The sequence below is a fragment of the Camelus bactrianus genome, chromosome 32 (assembly GCF_048773025.1).
Source record: "Camelus bactrianus isolate YW-2024 breed Bactrian camel chromosome 32, ASM4877302v1, whole genome shotgun sequence".
In the NCBI taxonomy this organism is placed as follows: Eukaryota; Metazoa; Chordata; class Mammalia; order Artiodactyla; family Camelidae; genus Camelus; species Camelus bactrianus.
In genome coordinates, this window is record NC_133570.1 from 23,625,163 (window position 1) to 23,640,405 (window position 15,243).

The following is a 15,243-nucleotide window of genomic DNA, read 5'->3' on the forward strand; positions in this document are numbered from 1 at the left end:
GGCACTTTGGGGTTGCCCAGCTGGCAAGGGATGAAGCAGCTGGTTTGTACCTACCACAAACCACAGGTGCCCCAGCCCTGCCCTGGTGTTCCCGCCCCACGGCCCCCAAGCGACTGGACCTCTGGCTGCCTCAGAGGCTCCCTGGGGTTCCAGATCCCAGGACCACCCCTGCCTGGCAGAGCCCACTTGGGCCCAAGAACAACCCCTAGCCAGGACCCCACCCCAAGCCTTACTAACCACCCAGGAACAAGCCTACTCCTCTTTGTGTGTGGGAAGGGGATGCGTGTGGGGAAAGACCCCTGGGACCTGGGAGCTGAGCCCCCGCTGGACACAGCAGACATGCACCTACGGCCACTTCTGCCCCCCAGCAGATGAGGAGGGGGCAGAATGTGAAGAGAGGTCTGAGCCACAGAAGTTTGTTGCTTTTTTTAATTTTTAACTTTTCTTACAAAAATTTAGATGTTTACCAATACAGTCTCATTTTGGTTCTGTTTTTTATGCTTTTTGTCAGTGTTCTGCTGTTTTAAAGTCTCAAACAGCAGGCACTGAACAGCAGTCCCTTGCTGCTGGCAAAGGTCAGTCCCCAAGGTGCTACTCAGGGCTTGGCAACAGGACAGGGCACTGTGGCCCTGGGTCAGAGGTGCACAGGGAGGCCCTGCCATGGGGCTCCACGCATCTGAGGGCAGGCAGGGTCAGGCTGTGCGTGCCGCCCCCAGAGCAGCCAGCCCCTCCACCCTCCAGGCTCAGGGTCAAAGTCCGTTCCCTGAGCCCCCTCCCCGCTCAGCTGCAGGGCTCCAGGGCCCGCCCTGCTCCTCGGTGCCCCGCGCACAGTGGTGCATACACTCCGGCTCTGCCAGCCTTGTCAGCCCCAAAGCAAAGCAGGGCGCCCTGCCAGCCTGTCTCACGCACACACAGCACCATGTCAGTAAACTAACTCCGAAGAGTTAGGAGGGAGGGAGCCAGGCAGGAAGGGAGGCGCGTCCAGAATGTCAGGCTCCGGGAGGAGTGGCCCTGCCGCCAGTTGCCGCCAGTTGCCGCCAGTTGCCGCCAGTTGCCGCCAGGGGGCTCCCAGCTCCACAGCGGGGCCCCAACGGCCCTTCTTCCGAGGTCAAATCCTAAGAATGACCAGCTGGGCCCAGGCCCTGAGGAGGGAGAGGGGAAGGCTGAGCAGGCTGGTTAGCCTGGTGGATGGTGTGGACGCAGGCAGCTGGGCCAACCCTGCCCTGCTGGTCCTCTGGGGGCCTGGGATGGGGGCATTTGAAGGTGTTGGGGGACCAGCCCTGCTCTGGCCCCACAGCCTCTGGGCCCTGGTGACATTGCCTGGGATGGCTGCAGGCCCAGGAGGCCCCTCCCACTCAGACCCCAGCCTGTCCTTCCCTCTGTGGGCCTTCAGGCCGCTGAGCCAGGGCTGGGCCGCCAGGGAGAGCAGAGCGTGCAGCCGAGATGGAGAAGGCCCTGCCTGGAGGAGCGGGCACGGGGGAGGAACACCAGATGAGAACCTACCAGGCATGCAAGCTAGACCCAGGAGTCAACAGGCTGAGGCTTAGCATCCCCCACGGCGTCCACCAGCCTGACTGTGGGCCTGCTGGGCCCAGGAGGAGGAGCCTTCCTGCTGGGGTCGGGCTGCAGCGGACGGCAGTGGGCAGGAGGGCGTCAGAGGCAGAACAGAGCAGGTTAGTCAGAGCTGGAGTGTGTGGGCCAGGCTGGTCAGGGGGGCGAGGCCGGAGCCGGGGTGCACACTAGGGGAGGGCCGAGGGCAAGGGGCGCTGACCAAGCGTGGCTCAGAGAGGCAGAGTGACATGTGGGCACGCACGCACGGCCCGTGCCCAAAGCAGGGGATTGGCGCAGAGCAGGCGGCAGTGGCTGCCCTGGAGGTGGGAGCAGAGCAGGCTGCGCCGCGAACACACATGCAGGAAGGACGCAGACACGCTTGTTCAGATTCCCCGGGTGATGCCTTCTGTCCGTGCTCCCTCGCTCCCACCGGGCATGAGCTTTCAACTACCTGCACCCATAGGCTGGCTCTGATGGGACAATCCCCACCCTGGGCTCCTGGCCCAGCTCCCCTGCAGCTGAGGCCCCACCCCAGGCAGACCCCAGGCCGGAGACCAAACTCAGCATCTTGCCTGGGCCCCTCTCTAGGCACACCCCCAACAGCTGCCCATAGCCACTTACTTTTAATGGTTCCTTCTCAGAGGCCTCCCCTGCAGGGTCACTGCCTCGCGCCCTCCGCTCCCTCCGGTCAACAGTGGAGTATCCGTCTGAGGGGTGCGTGCATGAAAAGAGCTCTGAGGGGTATGTGCCATAAAACCCCACCCATCTCGGCCCGGATGTGGGGGTGCACCCGGAGAGGATCTCACCCGACTGTCCTGCACCAAATCTTCTCACAGCCCCTCTGGGCGTGGGCCTTGCAGCCTCTCACTTGCTCCCCCCACGGCAGCTCAGAGCCCTCCAGCTGCCCCTTGGCTGGGTGATGAGACACCCTGGCTGGGCAGTGACCCCCTGCCGGCTGCCCCCGTCACTCCCTGAGCACCCCTAAATCAAATCTCTCTTTTCCAACCAGCACCTCCTTGGAAGGCTGTCCCCACACAGGAAACAAGCATCTGCTCCTGCACTCACCTGGCCCAAGTGCCTCCATGGGGATCATGTCCCGGCTGCCTGGCTTCTCATTGTCTGCAAGGCACGAGTAGGGAACTGGCTGGTTGCAAATAGCAGCAGGTGGCCGGAGCTGGCCTTGGCCCCCCTGAGTACCCTCTGTCACCAACATCTTTGCACCATCCTGCTGGGCCCCTGCCTGCTGGCACTGCCACCCCCTGCTTGGTACCACTGTGAGCACCACGGTGGAGGACGCAGAGGCTACAGGAGAGGAAGGTGCACCCACCTCCACCCATCAGCTGGTGGGGGACGCTCCTGAACCCTGGGGATGGGCCTTGCCCTGTGCTCACCCAGGCTCTTGTCCACCAGCGGCAGTGTGCTGTCGTCAAAGCCACCGGGGCTCGGTGCTGCCTTGGGCCCCTTGGTATTAGCAGCAGCCGACTGTAGGGGGTGGGGCACATAACAGACGTCAGGGGTGCCCCCGCAGGGGACCCAGCCTGGCAAAGAGAGAAAGGAAGGGCCGGGCGGGCCGCACCTGGAAGCGCGCCTTGGTCCAGCCATCCCTCTGCAGGGCGCCACGAAGTTCCTTGTAACTCCACACTGTCTGCAGCACGTGGGACGCAGCCTTCGCCTCGCGCACTGATTGGCTGCGGATGGGGCAGGGTCAGGTCTGGCCCAGACTGCCAGGCTCCGCCCCCACCACCTGCGCCCCACCCCAGGCCGTGCCCCCACCCACCTGGTGGCGCCCAGGGCCACAAGCGCGGGTATGCCACGGGCCTGCAGCAGTGAGCGCGCATTGTCCAGGCTGTCGGACACGATCTCATGGATGGTGTTGAGCACGGCCACCACGGTATCCTCCTCCAGGCGGGCCCCGGGATGTGTGGGTGCCTGCGCGCTGCGCACGTTTCGTACCAGCTCGGCCATGGCGTAGCTCCCTGTGGGAAGGGGTGGGTGAGGGTGCGCCTGCACCGGCAGGAGGGGGGCCGCAAAGGGCAGGAAGGCCTGGGCCCTAGACCTCTGCTGCGCCCCTATCCTCACCGATGAGGTCCTTGTTGCGCCGGTCCAGTGAGAGGTTGCGCAGGGCAATGGCGACGGCGCGCACCACCTTGTCCGTCTCCGACTGCAGCAGCTCCACCAGCACCGGCAACCCGCGCTCCTTGCGCACCGTGGCGCGGATATACGTGGCCCACTGTGGCGGGGTGGTGGGGGCCTGCTCAGCGCCCATGGGCCACAGGCACCGGACACTCGCCCACCTGGGTCCTGACCACCCCCTCCAACTGGACTGGACAGTCCTCCTCCCGGACCTGACAAAGCCCTACCCCAGCAGCTCATGCCATCTCCACCAGGAAGCCTCCTGGGATTCCCTCTGCCCCCTCTTGCCAGGCTTGGCCTCTCACCACCCAGTTGCCGGCGCTGAGGTTCTGCAAGGCACCAGCCGCAGCCTCCAGGGTGTTGAAGTTCCGGCTCTCCGTCAGGAGGGACAGGTAGAGACGTACCACCTCGGGCTGGTACAGCAGCTCAAAGCCTGGGCACAGAGCACCCACCACCCACAGTTACCCAGGCTGCCCCAGCTCTCCCAGGGTGAGGGTGAGCTGGGGCCCAGGATGGCTTCGTCACCATCAAGAAAACGTTTAGCACCAACATATGACCCCTGTGGTCATCTGAGAGAAAAACCTTTTCCATTTCACACAGGAATCAACCCAGACTCTAATGTGGCAGTAGACTTCGTGAGGTCATTCTTCCTCTGACCCCAAAGAAATGGGGGCTGCCTGGCAGCTGGAGTCTCGGACGCCCAGGGTGGGGAGGGAGGCAGCAACCAGGGCTGCTCCCCTAGCAACAGGGCTCAAAGCCCCTAGCAACAGCTCCCTTTCCCCCATAACCAGGGCCCATCCTCCAGTCAGAGCCGCTCAACCCTTCTGGTCCCCTGTCAGTCAGTTGAGGCCCCAGCCTGGCAGCAGAGCCACCCACAGTGCTCCAGGGATGAAGCTGGAGCAGGCTTCCAGGTCTGTCCCCACGCTGGGGCTTCTGTGTCCCTGGACATGACCTCCCAACCCCCATCCCCACAGCATCACCCCATTCCCAGTCCTTACACGCCATTTTCCCTTCACCCCAGTTTCCTGTTCCCCAGATACTCCAAGCATGTCCCCACGGCATCTGCAAGAGCTGGGCCCTCTGCCTGCGATGCTTCCCCCTAAACCTCCACAGCTGGGCTTTTGCACCCTGCTTGGGGGCATCTGGGCTCACTGGGGCAGGCCTTTCTCACCAGGCTGGACTCCCAGTGCACGGAACAGTGCCACACACAGTAGTGCTCCAACAGGCACAGGGGCAAGAAGGACGAGCCAGGGTGGTCTGGCTGCATCCTCGGGGCTGCAGAACACCCCCAAGTGAGCCCAACCTCCTTGGCTGACATGGGAGGCCCTGCCTGCAGGCCAGCGCCCTTCACTCAACAGCCTTGCTCTGATCCCTGCCAGCCTCTCTTAGCGCTGTGACCGGCAAGCCACTGGCTCCTCTACGCCTGCACCCCCACACCCTGCCGGAAGTGACCTGTGGCACGGACCCTGATTCTGAACCCTCAGCGGTGGCCAGGGACCGGACAGTCCTCCAGGAACCCTACACCTGTGGTTTTTTCCACTTTTTCTCCATCAGATCCCCAAGGCCCTTCGGGGCCTGCTTGGTGCCACAAAGCTTAACTCCTGGACTGGCCTGGGCCTGGACTCTACCTCTGCCCACTCACCTCTGGCAGCCTCAGTTCGCTTGGGCAGGTCCAGAGTGTCAAAGTTCCGGTCCATCTCACCGTCCTTCTTCCCTGGAACAGATGCAGTGGGAGGTGAGGTGGACCCTGCAGGGGGCAGCTGTGTGTCAGGAGAGGTGGGTACAGCACTTTCCTGCTCACGGCCCAGAAAGCACCCGTGTCCAAACTTGGGCACCCAGAGGCACTGGGAACAGAGCAGCATCCTGAGTTTAGGTGGGCAGTTCGGCCCAGCAGAGGGCAATGGTGGCAGTAAGGCCTGGGGACGTCCCGACCCTGCCCAACAGCCAGGGCTCAACACCCACAGGTGCTGGGAGCTGCACTGCAAACCCTCCTGGTGGCCTTCTGTGGCCACCAGGTGTGTGGATCACGAGACCTGGAGCCCAGGTCGGGGCACAGCAGACAAGGACGTGGAGGGCTGGCGGGACAGGATGTGTCTGCTGCAGAGCAGGGCCAAGTGGAGCAAGAGTCCCCGTCATGGGCGAGGAGAGCCCCCCCCAACAACCCACAGACCCCGTCAGCTGCGGCCTGCGCACCTCCAGGAGAGTAAGCTCACCACTCCCCAGCCACCCTCCCCTCCCAGACAAGGGGCCTTCTCCTTGGAAGGCAGCAGAGCTGAGTTCAGACTTGGGGCCCCCACCCTGCCCAGCCTCCTGGGCCGTGTGGCCCGTCTGAGCTACACATTCCATTGGAGGGGCAGACTCTGCTCCCTGGTGCCCTGGGACGGACACCCCCGAGCCCTACCCTCGGCCCAGCTGCCCCAGCTCCCGCTCCTGCTCCAGCCTTGCCCCGGCAGCCGAGTCTGAGGTTACAGACAGACAGCCCCTTGGCCTCCGGCCAGGCTGAGGGCTGACATTCCTGCTGTTGTCATGTCCACACAGTCGTCATGGAGACAGCTGCCCAGAGAAGGGCCTGGGATGGGGGCTTCCCGAGGCTGGAAGGTCTTGCAGTTGTCATGGAGATGGCTGCCTGAGCAATGGGGGGTTCCCGGGTGACCACTGCACCCCCCAGGCCTGCCCAGACAAATGGGGACTCACCTTGATGGAACCACTCTTCTGGGCGGCCGGGGGAAGCAGAGGAGAGAGGAGAGGAGCCTGAGCGGGCAGCACCCCTTCACGCCCTCCTGGGAGGGGCTGACCACAGGGATGTGAATCTCACCCTGACTACTCTGGGGGCCGAGTGCCCACAAGTGGGACAGGGGTCAGAAACGGCCCACGCAGTGGGGCGGGGGCAGGTGGTACAGACCCCCTGGTAGCTGCAGGGGGCATCAGAAGCTGCACCTGAGGTGGGGACGGAGTAAGGCGGGCGGGCAGGCGGGGTGCTGCTCAGGGCTTCTCAGGATCTTTGGGTGCTCTGCCAACGCCAGGAGTGGCTGTGTCCTCAGCACCGCCCAAACTTGGGCCCCTAGAAGCCTTCCTGGAGCTGAAGGCCTGGGTCTGGGCACTCGTAGGGACACCTGCCCAGGGCCCCGGTGCAGATGAGGTGGCTGGGCCTGCCAGCTGGGAGCCCGGGGCAGCGTACCCACTTTGGCTCCCTGCCCATTAGAAGGTGACCATGACTACTGAGGGCGTCAGGGGTGGGTCTCGGCAGTGTGGGGGGTCCTAGAGTGCTTCCCCAGGCCCACCCACACACCTTTGGCCTTCTTGCCACCGAAGCAGCCGGCGTCATCCCTCCTCCGGCGCTGGGAGCCCATAGCACTGCCCGGGGGCCCGGGCTCAGCCTCCTGGTACCTGTCGGCGCCAGGCACCTCCTTGTGCACGTGGTAGCTCAGGTTCCGCACGATGCACACGCAGTTCTCCACCGACTGCGGGGAGAGGGGCTGGTGGCCAGGGCTGGGCAGGCACAGACTGCTGACCCTCCCACGGCAGGGGGTGACAGCCAGTGTGCATGGAAGGGACCACTAAGGTGAAAGCCCCAGGGAGGACGACGGTGGGGCACCCGCTGCATGCAGGCCCTTGACCAGGGCTTCATGGTGTGACCACTACGATGTGGCCCACGCCCAGGGCACTGCCCTAGACCCAGGTGCCCGCTCCCCTCTGTGCCACCAGATAGTTGCGAGTTCCTGTGACCTTTGTGGGCGGCTGCGAGACTGGCCCTGCTGGGGCCTGCCTGCCCACCCACCTTGTTGTCCGTGTCCTTCCTGCCCACGGCCGACTGCAGGGCATGCAGGAGCGCGTCCACCAGCCCCTCACACTCACGGAGTCGCCGCCGGGCCTCTGCGCCATCTGAGCTCACATTCCTGAGTGGCCAAGAGCAAGCTCTGTGAGCCTGGCTCCCACAGGGAGCTGCACCGGCCCCATCGTGGCTGTGGGCGGGGTTCTATCTTATCTGCAAATCAGACTCTGAGGCCACTCTTTGAGGGCTGCTGCCAGATGACAGTGGCCTGGAGCAGCAATGGCCTGACTGATGAGACCCAGAAATGAGCCCCAGCCTGGCATCTGCAAGGGTGGGGGCTCCCCTGAGCTGAGCTGAGTCGACCCAGAGGACTGAATCCGTGCAGGGCAATCCTGGGCTCCCCCTGCTCCAGCGGCATCTCAGGGCTCTGCCTCACCCTGAGGTCGGGACTCAATGTGGGCACATCCTGATGGACAGGCGGGGGACCCAGACAGCTCCACCACCCACCCCGGCTGTCACAGTGATGGGTGGAAGCTGGGCAGGGCTGGAGCTGCGGAGCAGACGAGAGGTTGGCAGACATCTGGAGGCTGCCCGTGGGGGTGAACACAGCCCCACCAGGCCCACTCTCGGACTTGGGCAGGAACTGTGACAGGGCTCTGGTGCTGAGGCCTGACAGCCAGCTGTATTCCACATTATCTGGGACATGGGAACATGGCTGTCCCCAGGACAGCTGTCCCCAGGTGTGTGTACAGGATCTGATGCCTAGTTCCTGCCTCCTGGGCTGGGAATAGCTCTGAGCAGCTGCGCCCGGCCCCGCCACACCTTAAGCAGCCCGATGTGTTCTTGAAGACAGTTGTCCACTCGGCGTCCCGCGGCTTGGAGTCCTCGTTGGGCTCTGGCTCCCAGCCCGAGTGAGGCACAATGACCTCGTGGGTCAGCGTCTGCAGGCCATGGTCAATGATGACCATCTTCAGGGGCTCGTAGGATGACAGGTTCCAGAGTGTGCCTGCAGGGTGCCACCAACCCACCAGTGCTGACCACAGGCACTGCCCCCACTTCCTCCCATGGGTCCCTCGCAGGACCTGCCCTGCCCTCCCTGTGTCCCAGCTGACTTAGCAGGTAGGAGTGACAAAAGCCAGGAGAGGTCCCGAGTGCTGCCCTGGCATGGGCAAGATGCACAAGCCGCAAACGGCAGGGGCTCCCCAGAGGGGCTAGGATATACAGGAGGGCCGGTGGGGGGCCTGGGGCCAACAAGAGCCTTCTCTTCCCCAACCCTTCCCACCCACACAGGCAGGTGAACTACAGCTCCCAGGGCCATGCCAAGTTGGTTGTCACAGGACCCTGTCTGGCCACAGGCCCCAGCACTGCCCTGCTGGGGGGCGGGGACCAGGGAGGTGGACCCTGGAGGAGTTGTGGTGGGGACATGGGAGCTGGTGGGGAGCAGGCTTGTCCAGGGGCCCAGTGCTAGGCCCAGTTCCAGCCCCACTGACAGCAACAAAGTCCAGAGGTAGAGAGACCAGACCCATCACGGCATCTGAGCCTGACTCCTGCGCCCAGCAGCCGGGACTCTTGACTGAATGGGGGACATGGGTGGCCAGGAGCCTCACCTGTGACAAGCTCGCGGACCTCGCTGTCCCGGGCAGCCCGCAGCAGGCGCACTAGGGCGGGCACACCGCCACAGTCCCGGATGGCGGCCTTGTTGTCGGAGTCCCGGCCGTACGAGAGGTTCCGCAGGGCCCCGCAGGCCCGGCGCCGCACCTCTGCCCGCGGGTGGTCCAGCAGAGCCACGAGCAGCGGCAGCCCCCGCAGCTGCCGCACGCGACGCTTGATGCCCTCGTTCTCAAAGCATAGGTGCTGCAGATAGGCGGCTGCGTTGGCCTTCACGGGGTCCACAGGGTGCCGCAGCATGGCCAGCACCTCAGGCAGCTCAGGGTCCCGCCAGCGTGGCTCCTTGCGGGCACTGTCCACTGAGGGCGAGCGCCGCACCGCCCGGTCCAGGCTGCCCAGGCTGCCGCGTTCGGGCTGGGCCAGGGGCGCCGTTGTGGCCGGGAATGGGGGCCGCTCCTCCATCATCTCTCCACCATCATCCACCACGTCCTCGTAGGCCCTGTGCAGGCGAGCAGGGCGCATGACCGTCCTCTCGCAGCTGCTGGCAAGGCCCCCAGCTGCCCCAACACACCTTCCCTGGGGACGGGGGGGGGGGGGGCTGAACCTAGAGCATCACTGGAGCCGAAAGTCACGCACCAGTCCAGCGAGAACTGACTCACAACCAGTGACGGAGCCAAAGACCAGCCACCGGTCATTAGGGCTTGTATCCCTACCAGACGGGGAGCTCACTCGCTCCCATACCAGGCAGTTTCCCTGATATTGAGCTAAACGTGTTTCTATGAGACATTTGTCTCTGCCTGGGGTCTCACCTTCCCATGAGGCCCACCCCTGCACATGGCCATCCTGGTGGGACCACATGAGGGGCCTTCAGGCACCAGTTCCCTAGGGCATAAGATGTCAAACCTGCTTCCCAGGGGAGGGACTGAGGCTGGGTGGGGGGTGTGGGGTCAGGTGTCACACCCGTGGTCACAAAGCATAACCCAGACCCAGGCTGTGGTCATGTTCCCACTCTGCAGACAGATAAGCCAAGGACAGAGGGGACAGAACCAGAGACCCCACCAAAAAAAAAGGGCTGGGAGCCTGCATTCTGGCTGCTACTGTGCACGTGGGAGAGGATGAAAAACACGCTGAGCCCCTGGGCCCGTGTCTTCCTGGCCATTTGGCTGGAGCAGGGGCAGCAGGTACTGGGCACTGTCATCAGCTTCTTACGCTCCAGACTCGTGGGGATGGTGCCCAGTGTAATCTCCCCTGTCCCAGAGCCGGCTCTTGCCACCTGCCTGAGAAGAGCTGAAGCCAATTCAGACTAACATGTGTGTGACTAACACAGCCCTGCAGCTAGGGCCCTGTGGCAGGGAGCAGAAGGTAGGCTTCCTAGAGGTGGTGCCAGCACACGGTGGCCTCACCTGGTCCGAAGGCCTCGCCCACAGTCCGGCCTTCTCCTTGTGGCTGTGCTGTAGTCAGGCTCCAGCTCCGGGCCACCCTCATCCTCAGGAGCCAGGCTGCGAGTGTCGTCCTCCAAGCCATACGGCTCTGCCTGGAACCGCTCAGGCTGGGAGCGGCCGGCGGGCGGCACAGGCTCAGGGCCTGCAGGGAAGGCCTCCCGGCGGCCAGGCAGCGTGAAGCAGCCATCGCTGGGACCTGGGCCATGGAGGCCTCCACGGGGGGGCCGCACGCCCAGCCCACGGGACAGGCTGCCGTAACTGGGGACATCACGGGGCTCATCGGGAAAGCCGCCCCCACTGCTGATGCAGGCACGGGAGAGCGTGGCAGAAGGGCCGCCCCCACGCAGCAGGAAGTGCCGGTCCAGGGGGCCGTCGGTGAAGGGGCCCAGCGGGGGGCCGCCATCCAGCAAGGGGAGGCCATCTGGGCCCACAGGTACCTGGCGCACTGTTCGTGTGGTCACCGTCTTGACCGTCTTGGTGACCTGGTTGGGGAGCAGGCGGCTGGTGGGCTGGGCAGCCAGAGAGGCCAGGGTGGCCTCAGCCTTCCACCCGAACAATGGGTGCCCACGCAGCAGGGGGGACCACTGCTCCGCACGGCCTACCTGCCAACCGCGGGGCCCGGCGTACCTTGGTCTCAGTGCGACGGGTAGTGCCGTCCTCTGACGTGACGATGGACACGTGGGAGGTAGGGGTGCCAGGATCCTCCTCTACCGTCACTGTCTCCTCCAGCACCTCGGGCGCCTCTGGCATGGTGGCCAGCGAGGCCTGGCTGCCCGGGCTCTGCTCCTGAGCAAGGGGGCAGGTGTTGGTGGGAGGACCCAGAACTCAACACCCCTGGAGTGCAGACACTCATGCTGGCCTGGACGCCAGGTGTCTTCCTCTCCCCTCCACCCTGGTACCCACTGCCCCAGGATCTGTCTCAGCCCTGGCTGGCAAGGACAGCAGCACATCTCTGCCTCTGAAAGCCGAGGGGCTGACCATGGGGGCTGGACCCCATCCCGGGGGCCTCCTTGGGCTGAGCTAGTGGGTAAGGATCTAGGCCCCAGTGGTGCAGTGGTGGGCAGCCCTGTCTGAGCTGTGAGGCCTGTCTGCTGCAACTCCTGGAGACCCAAGGAAGTGGGGGGTGGGGGACAGGGAGGGGATGACCCACAGGAAGCTTTCCTGGCATCACTCATCACCCCTGGCTGGGCCCTCCTGGTGTCCTGGGCCTCCTCCCTGGCCCACCCCAGAAATGTCAAGTGCAGAGGGTGGCAGTGTCAGTACTGTTCACTGACTCCCTGGGGCCACACCCAGACTCCTGCCTTCCCCAAGGCCAGCTAAACGCCCTCACAGGACAGAAATACCCAGCTCCCAGAAAGCTGTGTGCACTCAGAGCACCAAAATACCCTCGCTCTTTCCGGTCTGGACACTCTTGGGACGCTGAGTGGGCTCGGCCTGGCCCTACCTCACTCAGGCCAGTGCTTGGTGCCCCTCACTGAGACACCCCCAGTGTCGTATCAGAGAGCACAGATTCAGGCCAAGGGGGCCCAGCTGATTCCTGACAAGAACCCCAGTATCCCCTTCCTACACACCTCCCAGGTCTCCCCCACCTTGGCCCTCAGCTCTTGGCCACCTGCCTCATTCTCATCCTGTGTCTCCCCACCCTCACCCCTTGCCAACATCCCTGCAGGCAAGACAGCTCCGGACAGAGGCTCTTCTAAAGCCCACTTCTCCAGACTTGCCAGTGGAGAAACTAAGATTCAGAGAGGACAGGCCAGCCCAGAGCAGGGCTGGGCCAGACCCCTGCTCTGCTGAGAGGCACAGGGACACAAGAGCCACAATCTAGCCCTGGGCCTCTGACCACACGGGTCCCCCAAACCACGCCAACATCCCAGGATCAGCATCTGGCCAGGAATTGAAACCCAAGTCCCAGTGGGCGGGCACCGGGGAAGTACATTCCCGGGCAGCCAGGGCTGGGGCAGCAGGAGGACAGGCCTTAATCCAGGGCCCAGGCCTGTGCCTTGCAGGATATGTCCTCTGCCTGGGCCCCAGGCCTGAGGGCTGCACAGACAGAGCTGAGCCTCAGAGAAGGCCTGGCATCAGAGCCCTGCTCTGTTCCTGTCCCCAGACCCAGGTACTCAAGGCCAGGTGTCCAGGGCTGTCTTCAGGGCCTGCCTCCCCAGGTCCTCAGATGTGAAGTCTCCCCAAGTTGGGGTCCTGTCCTAAAGAAATGCATGCCCCCCAACTGTGCAGTGTTGAGGTGCTGGGACCCTGCAACATCTTCAGGGGTCCAGGGAGTAGCTGCACCAACTTGTTAGGAGAATTCCTTCGGCTCTGGTGACAGAGGGAGAAAGAGGTCACAGAAGAAACCCCCATCCCCCACAAAGTAACGCCTTGGGGAACACGTGAGCTTATAAAAAGGAAAACTGAGGCCCGACAGAGGGGAGAAGATAAAACTGCTAATGGGAGAATTTCAGACTTCTATGGAGGGGACTTCTAGCCCAATGTTACCACTTGTGAGACACAGCCTTGGCTGCCACAGCCTTAGGATGCAAGCAGCCTGCCTGCTGGGGGCCTGGTCAGGAAGGAGGGACACTGCTCTCTGGGAAAGAGAAGTAAACTGAGGCCCAGAGTGGGGACACACTGGTGGGCTGCCGGGCAGAGCAGCTCTTCACTGAGGGCACTGGGGAGCTGGGATGGTTTTGGAGCAGAAGGTTCAGGGACAGCCTGTCCCTGCTGGGGCCCCGGCTGCTCCATCTGTATTTGGCAACCGTGGGAGCAAGTATGGCAGGCAGCTAGCTCTGTCCGCTAGGCCCTGAGGGACCAGGCCCAAGGTTGCAAGTGCAGAGGAGGGGCAGGGAGCAAGCTGTCCAGTGGGCTAGGCCCTTTAGCAGTTGTGCCTACATTTGCATACATTAACACTTTCAGAGAAGAGCCCCTACCCTTAGCCAGGCGGTGGGCTGTTGGGGCTTGGGGGCACATTTCAGATCTCAGTGCTACAGGAGCCTGGCTGCTGCCTCTCACCCCTGCCTATGCTCCAGTGAAGAGTCGGGGGGATGTGGGGATGGGGTCAAGGAGAGCCAGGGGCCCAAAAAGGCCTGGCAACCCTGCAGCATCACCCACCAGCACCCAGCTCAAGCAGCAGGATCCCAAGGTCCCAAGAGCCCCCACTGGCAAATGACCTCAGGGAGCTAAAAATGGCGATGACTTCACCAGGGCGGGTGGGCAGGCGGGCAGGCAGGCAGTCAGGAGCGTGAGTCAGCCAGTGATCACAGGGAGGCCCGGCCCCCGTTACACATGCCTGGGCACACATGTGCAGACAGGGTCCTGGACATGCATGTGCACATACACACGTGTATGTGAGCACCTGGCCCAGCCCATGGGCCTAAGCATGTCAACCTGCAGGCTCTCCTGACAGCACCTGGTACACATATCCCCGTGATCCTGTCTTCTCCTCACATGTCTAGACTCCCTTAACCACCCACCCAGGTGTCCGCTATGGGAGTCTCAGAGCTGGCAGATGAGGGAACCAAGGCCTCGGGTAGAAGGAGCCCCAAGGTTGACCCACGGCTTGTGCCTACACAACACCCCCAGGGTGGGTACGTGGGGTCACTGACTGACCACCAGCACACAATTGGTGCTCAACAGAGGCCACTGACCAGGGTGCCTGGATTCTCAGCTGGCCTCAAGGCCCTGCTCTAGGAACCCATGTCCCATGTCCACCTACGCAGGTCAGCCTACTCTTAGAGACCCTGGCCCTGCAGCCCACATTCCCCCCGTACCCCAGACATCAACACACCCGCAGCCCTCCAGCACATCCCAGAGCCTGCCAAGTCCTGAACTGTCTCATCAAGCTTCCTCGGCCCTGGCCTCAACCTTGCCTCTCTCGCTGGGACAGCTGCCCAGCCTCCCACCACCTTCCAGGGCCCCCATCTGTCCTGTGGTGCTCCTGGTCCATAATCCCTGAGCCTGGTTCAGGAAGAGGCTGTTGTCCATGCCTGGGGTTTCCCATGAATTCCCTTGAATCTGTGGTAGGAGGTGGTGGGAGGCTGGCCCAGGGTTCCAAGTCAGGGGCTACAGTGACCAGTACCCCAGAAAGGTGCACCCAATCACCTGCCACTTCTCTCAAGAGGGTCCCCAGAGGCCCAGAGCTAGAGGGCCCTGGACCCATCACATACCAGGGCTCAGCTTCCTCATCTGGAAACAGGAAGGACCTGGGGTGTCCAGGCCATGGGACAGGTGGGAAAGTGCCCGTCTTTGTGACCAGATCCAAGGTGAGCGGGTGGGCACAGAAAAATGAGATGTGGGATGAGACACAGAGGGACCACCACCTGGGCAAAAGCCCACAACAGCCTCTGGGGGTGCATGTGGGAATGGTGGGAGGAGGGGACCAAGGAATCACAGCAAGTCACAACTGGTGGGGGTCTGGATAGGAGTCCCAGAGGCATGAACCCACCTGCACTGCCTGCCCTTGACAGATGCGCACCCACAGTCTGTATCATGAAGAACAACACATGAGGTGGTTGCCCAACCCTGTCCACGGCCTCGGAGGCACACACCAGGGATGTATTCAAGTGGGACCCCACAACCCCCTGCCCAGGCCCCCAGAGAGCACGAGATGGCTTCTGCTAGACAGATGAATGGAGGGGTGGAGGAAGGCCAGCCCCTCACCCAGCATGGCCATGCTGGATGGAGCCCAGGCCAGGCAAGGCAAGGCAGGCATCTCCCACCAGGCAACAGTCCTTGGCCACTACAGAC

At 63.4% G+C, this 15,243-nt stretch overlaps 1 protein-coding gene across 10 annotated transcripts in view; it reads right to left on the bottom strand.

Moving 5' to 3' along the window:
* Positions 1-414: 414 nt before the first annotated feature.
* ARVCF (ARVCF delta catenin family member) overlaps positions 415-15,243 on the bottom strand; it is a 34,263-nt gene continuing 19,434 nt past the window's right edge. For 5 of the 10 annotated variants that reach the window (XM_074356032.1, XM_074356031.1, XM_074356027.1 and 2 more), the window contains 16 exons: positions 11,134-11,292; positions 10,468-10,988; positions 9,064-9,563; positions 8,279-8,462; positions 7,463-7,580; positions 6,974-7,145; positions 5,327-5,431; positions 3,990-4,117; positions 3,631-3,781; positions 3,329-3,527; positions 3,128-3,239; positions 2,943-3,033; positions 2,617-2,670; positions 2,173-2,258; positions 1,504-1,623; positions 415-1,142 (listed from right to left, as the gene is read on the bottom strand). In XM_074356032.1, coding sequence (XP_074212133.1) covers positions 1,516-1,623; positions 2,173-2,258; positions 2,617-2,670; positions 2,943-3,033; positions 3,128-3,239; positions 3,329-3,527; positions 3,631-3,781; positions 3,990-4,117; positions 5,327-5,431; positions 6,974-7,145; positions 7,463-7,580; positions 8,279-8,462; positions 9,064-9,563; positions 10,468-10,988; positions 11,134-11,292 — 2,688 coding nt within the window. In that variant the 3' untranslated portion in view covers positions 415-1,142; positions 1,504-1,515. Of the gene's footprint in view, positions 1,143-1,503; positions 1,624-2,172; positions 2,259-2,616; positions 2,671-2,942; positions 3,034-3,127; positions 3,240-3,328; positions 3,528-3,630; positions 3,782-3,989; positions 4,118-5,326; positions 5,432-6,378; positions 6,397-6,973; positions 7,146-7,462; positions 7,581-8,278; positions 8,463-9,063; positions 9,564-10,467; positions 10,989-11,133; positions 11,293-15,243 lie in introns of all 10 variants that reach the window. The other 5 variants (XM_074356033.1, XM_074356028.1, XM_074356034.1 and 2 more) reach the window with 3 other exon arrangements.